We start from the raw sequence: 12,500 nt of genomic DNA on the forward strand, positions 1-12,500 counted from the left end.
GTGTACATTTCAAGCCTGCAAACTGCGACACTTTAAATGAATGTGCAATAACACTATGTGCAATATGACAACCCTAGTCGTCTTACCTGTACAGTATAGTATAGTGGATAGTGTACATAGCCTTTATTTATGTAAACCAGCTCCTTTCCCTTCTTGTTTTTTTCGTTTTTTTTCTTTCCTAGCACCAGGGGAGCCACCCCTCCCAAATTTCGTTGTTTGGTACCTGTACTATAGCAATGACAATAAAGACCATTCATTCATTCATTCATTCATTCATTCATTCATAACGAAATGAATCAAGCATTCATCACAGAGCATTTCCCCTCCAGTACTGAGACTGAAGTATCTGTCTATCCCAGAGTAACAGGCCAGGTCATGTGGGTGCATACTAATATGACAGGCAGACACAGATGCTGAAAGGCCTTCTATCCCCCTCCTCCTTCCACCCATCATAACCTCCACTTTCCTGGATCTACTACAGGAAGCCACAACATTGATCAACCCCCCTCTCTCCCTCTCTCCCTCTCCCCTGACCACTGAGTGCTTGGTACCATTCTGCTGAGTTAGTCCGTACCTCTCTCTCTTCCTCTCTGTATGTGGATGTGTGTATTATGATGTATGATGTGTGTGTGTGTGTGTGTGTGTGTGTGTGTGTGTGCGTGCGTGCGTGTGTGTGTGTGTGTGTGTGCGTGCGTGCGTGCGTGCGTGTGTGTGTGTGTGTGTGTGTGTGTGTGTGTGTGTGTGTGTGTGCGTGTGTGCATCAGTCTGCACCAGCATAAACACATATTTATTTGTATAGTTATGTATGATGTCTAAGTGCTCAGCCAGCCCCGCTCTTCCTGGTCCATCTCAGCAGCCCTAACTGCCATTAGACAGGAAGCCGCCCTCCCAGAGGGGGAACAGCTTTTATCAGCGGATCAATTTCTGCACTACACCCTCCCATGGGCCTGCTACTGTAAGCCAGTGCGAGAGAGAGAGAGAGAGAGAGAGAGAGAGAGAGAGAGAGAGAGAGAGAGAGAGAGAGAGAGAGAGAGAGAGAAAGAGAGAGAGAGAGAGAGTGTGTGTAATCCCCGGGATAATGATCCTGCATGACCCTGCCATCTTTCTATCCGTCTCTCTCTTTCTGTGTGTGTGTGTGTGTGTGTGAGAGAGAGAGAGAGAGAGAGAGAGAGAGAGAGAAAGAGAGAGAGAGAAAGAGAGAGAGAGAGAGAGAGAGACTGCAGCAGAGATTTGCTGAGAGAGGGAGAGCAACACAATGAGAGAAAGGAACAAAATAGAATGGGAGGTGAGAAGAGGGAAAGAAAGAGAAAAAGATAAGGAGCATGGAGGGATACAAGAATACTAGAGTGAATCAAGTTGTTGTTGTAACCGATCTATGTTATACCCAGACAGGAAGACAGCCCTGCTACCTCTGTGAGCCTCAGCTAGTCCCCTATTACCTACTACCTCTTAGGGGAGGAAGTGCTTCTGTGGCATCCCAAGCAGCCAAGAGATAGAGTCAGAGAGAGAGAGAGAGAGAGAGGAAGTAGAGTAAGACAGTGAGTGAAATTTGACTCAAGGACCTGCAGAAGGGAGAGAAAGGGAGAGAGAGATAGAGAGAGAAGTGGGAGAAGGACGATCTTTGAAAAGGAGCGAGGGAGGGGAGGGAGAGAAAGGGAGAGAAAGAGAGGGGGATGGAGAAACGGGAGAGAGAGAGAGAGAGAGCTATTTATATGTGGTGCTGTGCTCTACTATCCAGTGCCTCTCTTCCTCCCCCGTCTCTCCTGAACCTTCTGCTCCAGTTCTCATCAAGGCAAGAAATACCCAGCAACCAACCAATGTGCGTGTGTGTGTGTGCGTGCTGCGTGCGTGTGTGTGCTGCGTGCGTGCGTGCGTGCGTGTGTGCGGAGCTAAATCGGTTAGATCAGTAATCTCCCAGGGCCTAGATAAGAGCAATTAATCATCTAAAACAACCTGGACTCGGAGAACAACAGCAAGACAATGAGAGGGTCAGACACTTAGGTAAACAAGTAGGACGCAGTGCCCTCTGACTGTAGTGTTTTGGTGTAGTAAGCAGACCCACCAGGTGCGGGGCAGATAACGGGGGGCAGACAAGTAGGTACCGGTACCAAACAAAAGGATCTTTTACTTAAGGGAAGTGCAGCCAAAAAAGGATACAAACACAGACTCAAAAACTGTATTTTTATATTCATATAGCTGATGTTCACGATGCGACCGACAAGCGGTGAACAAGCGGTGAACACTAAAGCAGGGAGTGAAAGGAGGTGAGGGTACATAAAGGAGGTATATAAAGGAGGTGAGGGTACATAAAGGAGGTGAGGGTACATAAAGGAGGTGAGGGTACATAAAGGAGGTGAAGGTACATGAAGAAGGTGAAGGTACATAAAGGAGGTGAAGGTACATAAAGGAGGTGAGGGTACATGAAGGAGGTGAAGGTACATGAAGGAGGTGAGGGTACATGAAGGAGGTGAGGGTACATGAAGGAGGTGAAGGTACATGAAGGAGGTGAGGGTACATGAAGGAGGTGAGGGTACATGAAGGAGGTGAAGATACATGAAGGAGGTGAAGGTACATGAAGGAGGTGAGGGTACATAAAGGAGGTGAAGGTACATAAAGGAGGTGAAGGTACATAAAGGAGGTGAGGGTACATAAAGGAGGTGAAGGTACATAAAGGAGGTGAAGGTACATAAAGGAGGTGAGGGTACATGAAGGAGGTGAGGGTACATGAAGGAGGTGAAGGTACATGAAGGAGGTGAAGATACATGAAGGAGGTGAAGGTACATGAAGGAGGTGAGGGTACATAAAGGAGGTGAAGGTACATAAAGGAGGTGAAGGTACATAAAGGAGGTGAAGGTACATAAAGGAGGTGAAGGTACATGAAGGAGGTGAAGGTACATAAAGGAGGTGAGGGTACATAAAGGAGGTGAAGGAGGTGAAGGTACATAAAGGAGGTGAAGGTACATAAAGGAGGTGAAGGTACATGAAGGAGGTGAAGGTACATGAAGGAGGTGAAGGTACATAAAGGAGGTGAAGGTACATGAAGGAGGTGAGGGTACATAAAGGAGGTGAAGGTACATGAAGGAGGTGAAGGTACATAAAGGAGGTGAGGGTACATAAAGGAGGTGAAGGTACATAAAGGAGGTGAGGGTACATGAAGGAGGTGAAGGTACATAAAGGAGGTGAAGGTACATAAAGGAGGTGAAGGTACATGAAGGAGGTGAAGGTATATAAAGGAGGTGAAGGTACATGAAGGAGGTGAAGGTACATGAAGGAGGTGAAGGTACATGAAGGAGGTGAAGGTACATGAAGGAGGTGAAGGTACATAAAGGAGGTGAAGGTACATAAAGGAGGTGAAGGTACATAAAGGAGGTGAAGGTACATGAAGGAGGTGAGGGTACATGAAGGAGGTGAAGGTACATAAAGGAGGTGAAGGTACATGAAGGAGGTGAAGGTACATAAAGGAGGTGAAGGTACATGAAGGAGGTGAGGGTACATGAAGGAGGTGAAGGTACATGAAGGAGGTGAGGGTACATGAAGGAGGTGAAGGAGGTGAGGGTACATAAAGGAGGTGAGGGGACATGAAGGAGGTGAAGGAGGTGAGGGTACATAAAGGAGGTGAAGGTACATGAAGGAGGTGAAGGTACATGAAGGAGGTGAAGGTACACGAAGGAGGTGAGGGTACATAAAGGAGGTGAGGGTACATGAAGGAGGTGAAGGTACATAAAGGAGGTGAAGGTACATAAAGGAGGTGAAGGTACATAAAGGAGGTGAAGGTACATGAAGGAGGTGAGGGTACATAAAGGAGGTGAAGGTACATAAAGGAGGTGAAGGTACGTGAAGGAGGTGAGGGTACATAAAGGAGGTGAAGGTACATAAAGGAGGTGAAGGTACATAAAGGAGGTGAAGGTACATAAAGGAGGTACATGAAGGAGGTGAGGGTACATAAAGGAGGTGAAGGTACATAAAGGAGGTGAAGGTACATGAAGGAGGTGAAGGTACATAAAGGAGGTGAGGGTACATGAAGGAGGTGAAGGTACATGAAGGAGGTGAGGGTACATAAAGGAGGTGAGGGTACATGAAGGAGGTGAAGGTACATGAAGGAGGTACATGAAGGAGGTGAAGGTACATAAAGGAGGTGAGGGTACATAAAGGAGGTGAAGGTACATAATCTATTATCTTTTCAGGGTTTTCTTTATGTCTTTGGGGGCATGATTGATTCTGCATACACTGGATGGAAGACCCCCCTTTGGGTGTTTGATATTGGTAAGTTGGTTATTACACAGTAGCACAACCATTTTATTAACAAACCATTAATTACATTACATTGTTTCACAAGAACCTTACAAACCAAACTCTACCACTCCTCACCGGAGAGACATTTTAGAACAGGTTTGAACGTGCATAGGTGTGTCCATTGCCTATAATCCACTTAACCTGACATGAAAAGCTGGTGAAGTTCACATGCTGCAATCATTCGAGTTTCCTAGTTCCGACATGTCATGACTGCAGAAACAGTTCTCATGACTGAACAATACCAAATCATGGCTGTGTCTTTTTCTCTTAGTTTCAGTTGCTTCTGTGGTCCTGCACAGTTTTTCACTGTCCTATTCTGTATGTCTTATCTCTTACAGTGAATAAGCAGTGGGTGTACATAAAGGAGGTGAGGGTACATAAAGGAGGTGAAGGTACATGAAGGAGGTGAAGGTACATGAAGGAGGTGAAGGTACATGAAGGAGGTGAGGGTACATGAAGGAGGTGAAGGTACATAAAGGAGGTGAAGGTACATGAAGGAGGTGAAGGTACGTGAAGGAGGTGAGGGTACATGAAGGAGGTGAAGGTACATAAAGGAGGTGAGGGTACATGAAGGAGGTGAGGGTACATAAAGCACCAGTGACAATTACACACAGGTACAGGTGATAAAGACACCTAGGGACCGCACTGGGGAGTGAACCCCGATCCGTAACATCAGACCACTCTTTAACAGGAGGATAGAGTGAGAGACAGAGAGAGAGACACACACAGAAACACACACAGACTGAGAGAGAGTGTGTGTGAGGCTCCTAAACGTAATAACCTTTGCAAATCCATTTACAATATATAGCAACCAGTCATGTTGGTATCTTGTTCCTTCCTTGTTTGGTAAGACAGTAGCAGTACAATAGCAATGCTGAAAGCAATCACTCAGGCTATGGCATTAGAGGATGTCATTGTAGGGCCACATTTTGACATGCTCTGACCAACCTAAAGCCTTGTTGTGAATGACCTAATGTGTAATGTTTCACAGTTGACTGTGAATGACCGTGAAATGTTTTATTCAGTAATAGTTTATAGTAATTTTTTATTAAACTTCAAATAAAGTGTTAGCAAACTGTTTAATATCTAAACGTCACCAGCAGTGGCCTGAAATAATACCCTAACCAGCTCTGTCTTGTTTTCATACCATTGATGAATCCCCCCTAATAATCAAATCTAATAATTCCCTGTTTAACTCAAATATCTGATGAGAAGGGCCTGACCGTCGTAATCTCACGGCTAATCTGATTGGATTACAATGTTTTAGTGCGTGGAGGATTATGTCGCTTCAAGTGGAATGATCCTTCATCCCAGATGAAGAGACTGTATCAGAGCTATTAAAATCTTTAATATGGAAAAGGAAACGAGTGATACACTGGAGCTCGAGGGCCCAGAAGTGAATGTGATCTGTCTACTAGACCAACGCTAATAGCATTGTTATAACCACAAAGTACCGTAGTGCCATTCACACAAGACGAGAGCTGCGGGCCACATTCTACACATTTATACATTTTTACTTTGAAAAATGCAGATTTCTGACTTCTGAACACTCTATATCTGAGAATTCCAATTCCGAATCTTACTTTGGAGATGATGGCCCTCCCCTCCTCAGATATATGCCTCTCCACGTACTTCGAAGACAGCAGATCACTGGGGGGGAAAAGGAAAAAGAATAGGGGTAAGAAAAATGAGACAATTCCATACAGTATTCATTCCGACCTGTCCCTCGGTAAAATGGGACGAAGTGATTTATGAAATGATGATATTCTCTCAGTTTTGTATCAGAAAGCCTGCGACTGACCCTCAGAGCATCAACTCAACCAATTATCAGCTCCAGTGGGAGCACACACACACACACACACACACACACACACACACACACACAGTTAAACAAAGTCTAACATTCAAGGGCATGGCAAGTGTTGTGTGTGTTTGTATTAATGAGAGAGAGAGAGAGAGAGAGAGAGAGAGAGAGAGAGAGAGAGAGAGAGAGAGAGAGAGAGAGAGAGAGAGAGAGAGAGAGAGAGAGAGACTAAACTATGAGGGCCAGTCAGTCCATGTGTGCTTCCTCAGCAAAGCTGGGCCTAAGAATCCCCATGGAGGTACATACTGCAGCCCCTATCTAGGACAGAGATATATGAGCTACAGTACACACACACACACACACACACACACACACACACACACACACACAGCACACACACGCACACACACCCTGCCTTATCCTGCAATGCACACATACTCAGTCAAATTACACACGCACGCACACACACACACACACACACACACACACACACACACACACACACACACACACACACACACACCCTGCCTTATCCTGCAATGCACACATACTCAGTCAAATTACACACGCACGTACGCGCACACACACACACACACACACACACACACGCACACACGCACGCACGTACGCGCACACACACACACACACACACACACACACACACACACACACACACACACACACACACACACACACACACACACCCTGACACACCTGCACAGACAGTTGAACTGTTGGGGTTTTGCTGCATCAGGGGCCTCTGCATCCCAAGGAAAAGACATACTATGGGAAACACTGACTGTCTGTACGGCTGCATTGGCAGTCCCTGGATGTTTATTAGCCAGAGCATCAGGACTGACAGGAAAATCTATAACCACACCAGGACAAAGTGCTTGAACAGACTGCTCACCACATTTGGCCCTGTCATGTCAACCAATCAACAACCAGAGTTTTGGAGGCAGGAAGGAATTTTCACTTACAGACTGCGTTATTTTTATATAAATAAATATACTGGGAATATTTCCCATGACTGAGCGAATCAGAAAAGAATGACAGTGCGTGTAGCTCAGTGTTGTTGTTTTCAATCCAAAGTTGTTGACACCCAAAGAGATAGAACTGGGTCAGCCATTGTAAAGAAAGAAAATCACAAATGTACTCATACAGTACATGCTCTAAATTGAACTATTCAGTTGAACAGAGTTCAGCGTCGTGAAACGGTTGTTGTAAAATAAGTGAAACAACCCCCCTCCCTCATCTCTATGGCGCTACTGAGGCCATGCAGACTTCAGGCTTCCCCTATGCGCTCATGGAGTTTTTGCAGTAGCTCCTCCAGTCCTCTGACATCATTAGTATACAAAATAGAGTCCTGCTTCAGCACCCAGTGTGATCCTGGTCATGTGACCCTGCCGAGGACCAGCCGTAAATTAAAGCCTGCCAAATACATACACACACACACACAAGCACGCACGCACACACACACACACACACACACACACACACACACAAGGGGGGGGGGGGGGGGGGGGCTCGGAAATGACAAATGGTCTTTCTCCTTACAGTAATAAAAACATTGGAACGACAACACATAGAGGGGGGTGAGAGAGTGAAAAAAGAGAGATGGAGGGAGGAAGGAAGGAGGGGTAGAGTGGGGTAGGATGATGGGAATGATGATGAGGAGAGGGAGACTCAGCTCCCTTAGATATGTATCCAATCATGTATCCAATCATGCCATGTCTAATTACCAACCATTCCCATCTGTTCTGTTCACGTCACCTACATCACTGGCCCCAATCCGTCATCATACTCCCAACAACCCTCCTCCATCCCCATCTCACAATGCCACACACACATCACACACTGCCCACACACACACATCCACAGACATGCAGCGTCACACACTGCCACACACACACACATCCACAGACATGCAGCGTCACACAGTGTCACACAAGTAGCACCATGGTCACGCTCTGGAAACGATTTTGTTTCTGCTCTCAACAAGACCTGATAATACTATGTGATAAATAATGCTTCTGTGATATAGGCCTAGTGTGTGCGTGAGAGAGATAAAACGTTTGTGTGTATGCGTGCATGTGTTTGTGTGTGTGTGTGTGTATGCATGCATGTGTTTGTGTGTGTGTGTGTGTGTGTGTGTGTGTGTGTGTGTGTGCGTGCCCGCGCGCGTGCGTGTGTGTGTGTGCGTGTGTGTATGTATACTCCTCCATCTCCACGCCCATTCAACATTGAGGCACCCAGTTTGTCTTTGTTCCGTCAGGGGTGTGTGTGTTTAAGATTCTTTGCCTGTGATCTGTCTTGGCCCCCATGCTGAGCCCAGGCTAGGAGAGCGACAGAGGAGCGTAAGGAGCCGGTATGGCTGACACACAGGGCCATAATGGAGGACACTGATAACAGATTTCAGTTTTAATTGTTTTGGGATTTGAATAATTTATTGGACAGACAAAGACGCAATGTCAGCCCCCTTGCTCATGCTGCACACCAACCCATCCCCCGCACATACGCCGCACACAGAGAACACACTCCACTCCTCAACGCATACAGGCCACTCCCCATTACCCCCCCCCCCCCGTCCCCTTCCCCTTCCAATCTCTCTCTCCATTCTCCTCTCCTCTCCTCTGAATGATGCTCACTTGCACACATACCCCCATTTCCAAGGTAGCATCTGTTAGCAAACAAGCGCCCAGCTGTCAATCAAGGCCTGCAGATATTTCAGACATGGATTCACAGGCATATATCAGCTTTACACATACGTGACACGGCCTGGTGAAAAGGTCCGCATGTCGGCAATTCTCAAGTTGCGTAAATGAGAATACGAATACGAAAGTTTAAGTGTTGTAGAGTCCACTCGATATAACAAACAACAGATCACTAAATACTTACTGACTTACTGGGTAAGTGATACATGGCTTGTAAACAACCTTACGTTTTAGGATGTGTTCAAAAGCGAGGACTGTGTGATCATCTAATTATGTGTAGTTGTGTGTGTTTTTAGCATGTCGATGTTCTATCAGCATGTTGTGATGTGCTAAACATACAGTTACATGTTCATAGCGATGTTCCTTCTTATCTGCTAGCTACTAGGAGCTGTGTTTTGATTCAGAGTGAGTTTCTCCGCTATTCAGATTTCAATGTATGACACATGATTTGAAAGTTTATAATCTGCACTTCCATAATCTGGAAAAAACAGAAAAATGACCTTGCCCTACTTGAGGACTTTTTCACCCTGTCACATCGTTCTGCAGCACCAGTGCATGACCTGATGCTCTGATAAAAGCTGAACATTTTAGTTGCGTCATTTGATTCTATGAATACACACACACAGAATCACACACACAAAAGCACACAAACAGACTCAGGAGGACACACACATATGCACACGCACACGCGCGCACGCACACACGCATACACACACACACACACACACACACACACACACACAATAACCACAAACTGCAAATCAAGGACAGGACAATCTGACACTTTAGAAGGCAACCACAGAACAGAGTATTAACACAACTTGAGATGAGAAAACTTGAGATGAGAGAGGCTTTACAAAAAGCTTTCGTTAAGATGGGCTAGAGCTGAGAGAAGGGGGTGGAGCGCATGAGCTGGATCTGGATCTGTTGATCTGTCAATCAAAGCTTTGCTCTCCTGGCATTCTTACTTGAATACACTTGTTGTAAGTTTCTCTGGATATGAGCATCTACTACATGACTAGGATGCAAAGTAAATAAACTGCAATTCCCTTCTCCGGTGATACACACACACACACACATACACACACACACATATGTATACACACACATTCTAGTCACACTCACTCACTCACACACACACACACACACACACACACACACACACATTCTAATTTAAATTTGTGCTGAAATTCTCCTCACAACTCGACTCACCGGGCATCGCCATGGCACCAAGTTGAAAAAGACACAAAGAGGCTGGATTGGCAAGACCAGGGTGTGTGTATGTGTGTGTGTGTGTGTGTGTGTGTGTGTGTGTGTGTTTGTGTGTGTGTGTGTGTGTGTGTGTGTGTGTGTGTGTGAGTGCGTGCGTGCGTGCGTGTGTAGATGTGTGTGTGTAGATTGGCAGGGCCCTTCAGATCGCTGGGGTCTCTGGCACAACTAATTCGACAACACTGCTTTACACACTCACTGGAAAAAAATAACACACCAGTAACCCACTAGTACTCATACAGACAGAGTAGTCTTCAAATGAACTGCAGCTAAATATATAACGTTGCAGCTTTAACACACAAGAAACACAAATAAAAACACACATACACACACACACAAACGCAAATGTACAAGCCCACAGACACATACAAAGGATGGGACGTGTGCTGTGTCAGGGGGTCTGTAATGAGGTTGGGGGAGGGCTGTGTGAGAGCAGGGCAGACGAGTCGTGAGCTTAGAATGATAAGGTTCTATCTCCGTTTAGGGTAGTTCAGAGATATTGAGCGTCAACGTTTTTACATTCCATTATGTTTTGTGAGATGGAACCTTTGTGTTTGATTAAATAATTACTGACTAAAAAATGTCAACATTTTAAAAATAACACCACACAGACATTAATAAACACCTAATGGATCAGATTATGTAAAAAAAAATCAATTATGACAAAAATTGAGATAGAACCTTATAATTCTAACGTCACGGAGTGGAGGGAGAGATTGAGAGACGGGAGAAGAGACGGAATAAAGACAGAGAGTAAAAAGGTGGAGGAGAGCAAGTAGGAGAAAGAGCAGAGTGGGGGAAGTGACAGAGATAGTGAAAGATGGATGGGTGAGAGAGAGAGGAATAAAGAATGATGTGAGAGAGAGAGAAATAAAGAGTGTAAGGGGGTGGGTTTCCCTATAGGGACAGCTGCAGCTGGTCTCACCTGCCCCCCCCCCCCTCCTCCCCTCCCACTGAGCCCTCATTAAAGGTCTCCTGGCTATAATTCACTCTCTACAATCACTTATCAGAGTGGCAATATCCCTGCCATACTCACAAGGAACAGTGCTGCTAACACGCGAGAAATAATGTTCATAGAAGAACTAGAAATTCACACACACAATATTCACTGGGATAGTTTTTTAAGTGACATTCTCTATATACTATGAATTACGCAATGACTTGACTTTCATAAGTGCATACACTAAACAGAGCATGCTGATATCTGTAACAAATCAAAAGCAACTCTATTATTGTTTTCTTCTGAGATACTGTAAATAACCAGTCACATATGGGCCACACACACACACACACAGGGATGGTCATTACCATTCACAGGGGAAAGCTCAGAGGGTATGACCTCTTGACCCCGACACACACACAAGGTAACAAAGGGGCAGACTGTGTGTGTGTGTGTGTGTGTGTGTGTGTGTGTGTGTGTGTGTGTGTGTGTGTGTGTGTGTGTGTGTTTGTGTGTGGGTGTGTGTGGCCCGTATGTGGCTGGTTATTTAGAGAAGAAAACAATAATAGAACACTACTGTTTCTTTTGTCTTCATAACTCTCTTTGTCTGTTCTAATCCTAGATGAGACAGAGAGCATTGTTTGCTCAGTACAGTCTCTGTATATACTGTATAATATCACTGTATCACCTCCACAAACAAAAGCCTCACTTCTCCTCAAACTCTGACATAAAATAACAAAGTCCAGTGTAATTCATGCTTTCACCAACCCCTTAAACACATTGCACACATCATGGCCCAGACCCCCATCTATCCAGCGCTACTTAAAATAATTGCCATCTTCGCCTGGCCATGGACAAAATCAACAAATTGGCATTTCATTTGTTGTGTTTGCTGTATTGATAGAGAACAGCTGAGAACAGTGACTGCAAAATGCAGAAAAAAGGTCTTAGTCTCGCATACTCCACAAAACAATGAAAAACAGTCTTTGTGGGCAAAAAGGACATCCATCCCCAGCATTGGGAGATTGAGAGAGAGAGAGAGAGAGAGAGAGAGAGAGAGAGAGAGAGAGAGAGAGAGGAGAGAGAGAGAGAGAGACAAAAGCAGGGTCCTATAATCCAGATCATTAATATACGATTCATGCCCCTCCCCAAAAAAGAAAAGAAAGAGGAACGTGTGTCTGGTACTCTCGCCACCCCAAACCTTCTGCCCCCAAATCTAACACCCCATCCCTCAATCTCTACATCATGTAGCCTCCCTAAATCCTTTTTTTTTTTCATCAAGGAACGTGTGCTACCCCCTACCCCCTACCCCCACCCCCTGACACTAACACACTCTGAAACATTCATCCTTCCAACTCAACCATCCCCCTTTCAACCATCCCCCCTCCATCCCCCCTCCAAACCAAAGGAGAGGAGAGGAGGGGACGGGAGAGGAGGGGAGGGGAGAGGAGAGGAGGGGACTGGAGAGGAGAGGAGAGGA

General features: G+C 45.5%; 1 protein-coding gene across 1 annotated transcript in view; it reads right to left on the reverse strand.

Moving 5' to 3' along the window:
- adam22 (ADAM metallopeptidase domain 22) overlaps window positions 1–12,500 on the reverse strand; it is a gene marked incomplete at both ends in the record, with an annotated part of 58,138 nt that overhangs the window by 34,832 nt on the left and 10,806 nt on the right. Inside the window, one exon of the mRNA XM_080540915.1 lies at window positions 5,877–5,943. Coding sequence (XP_080397041.1) covers window positions 5,877–5,943 — 67 coding nt within the window. The remainder of the gene's footprint in view (window positions 1–5,876; window positions 5,944–12,500) is intronic.

This window comes from Nansenia antarctica, assembly GCF_963989245.1.
Source record: "Nansenia antarctica genome assembly, chromosome: 10".
NCBI classification, from domain to species: Eukaryota; Metazoa; Chordata; class Actinopteri; order Argentiniformes; family Microstomatidae; genus Nansenia; species Nansenia antarctica.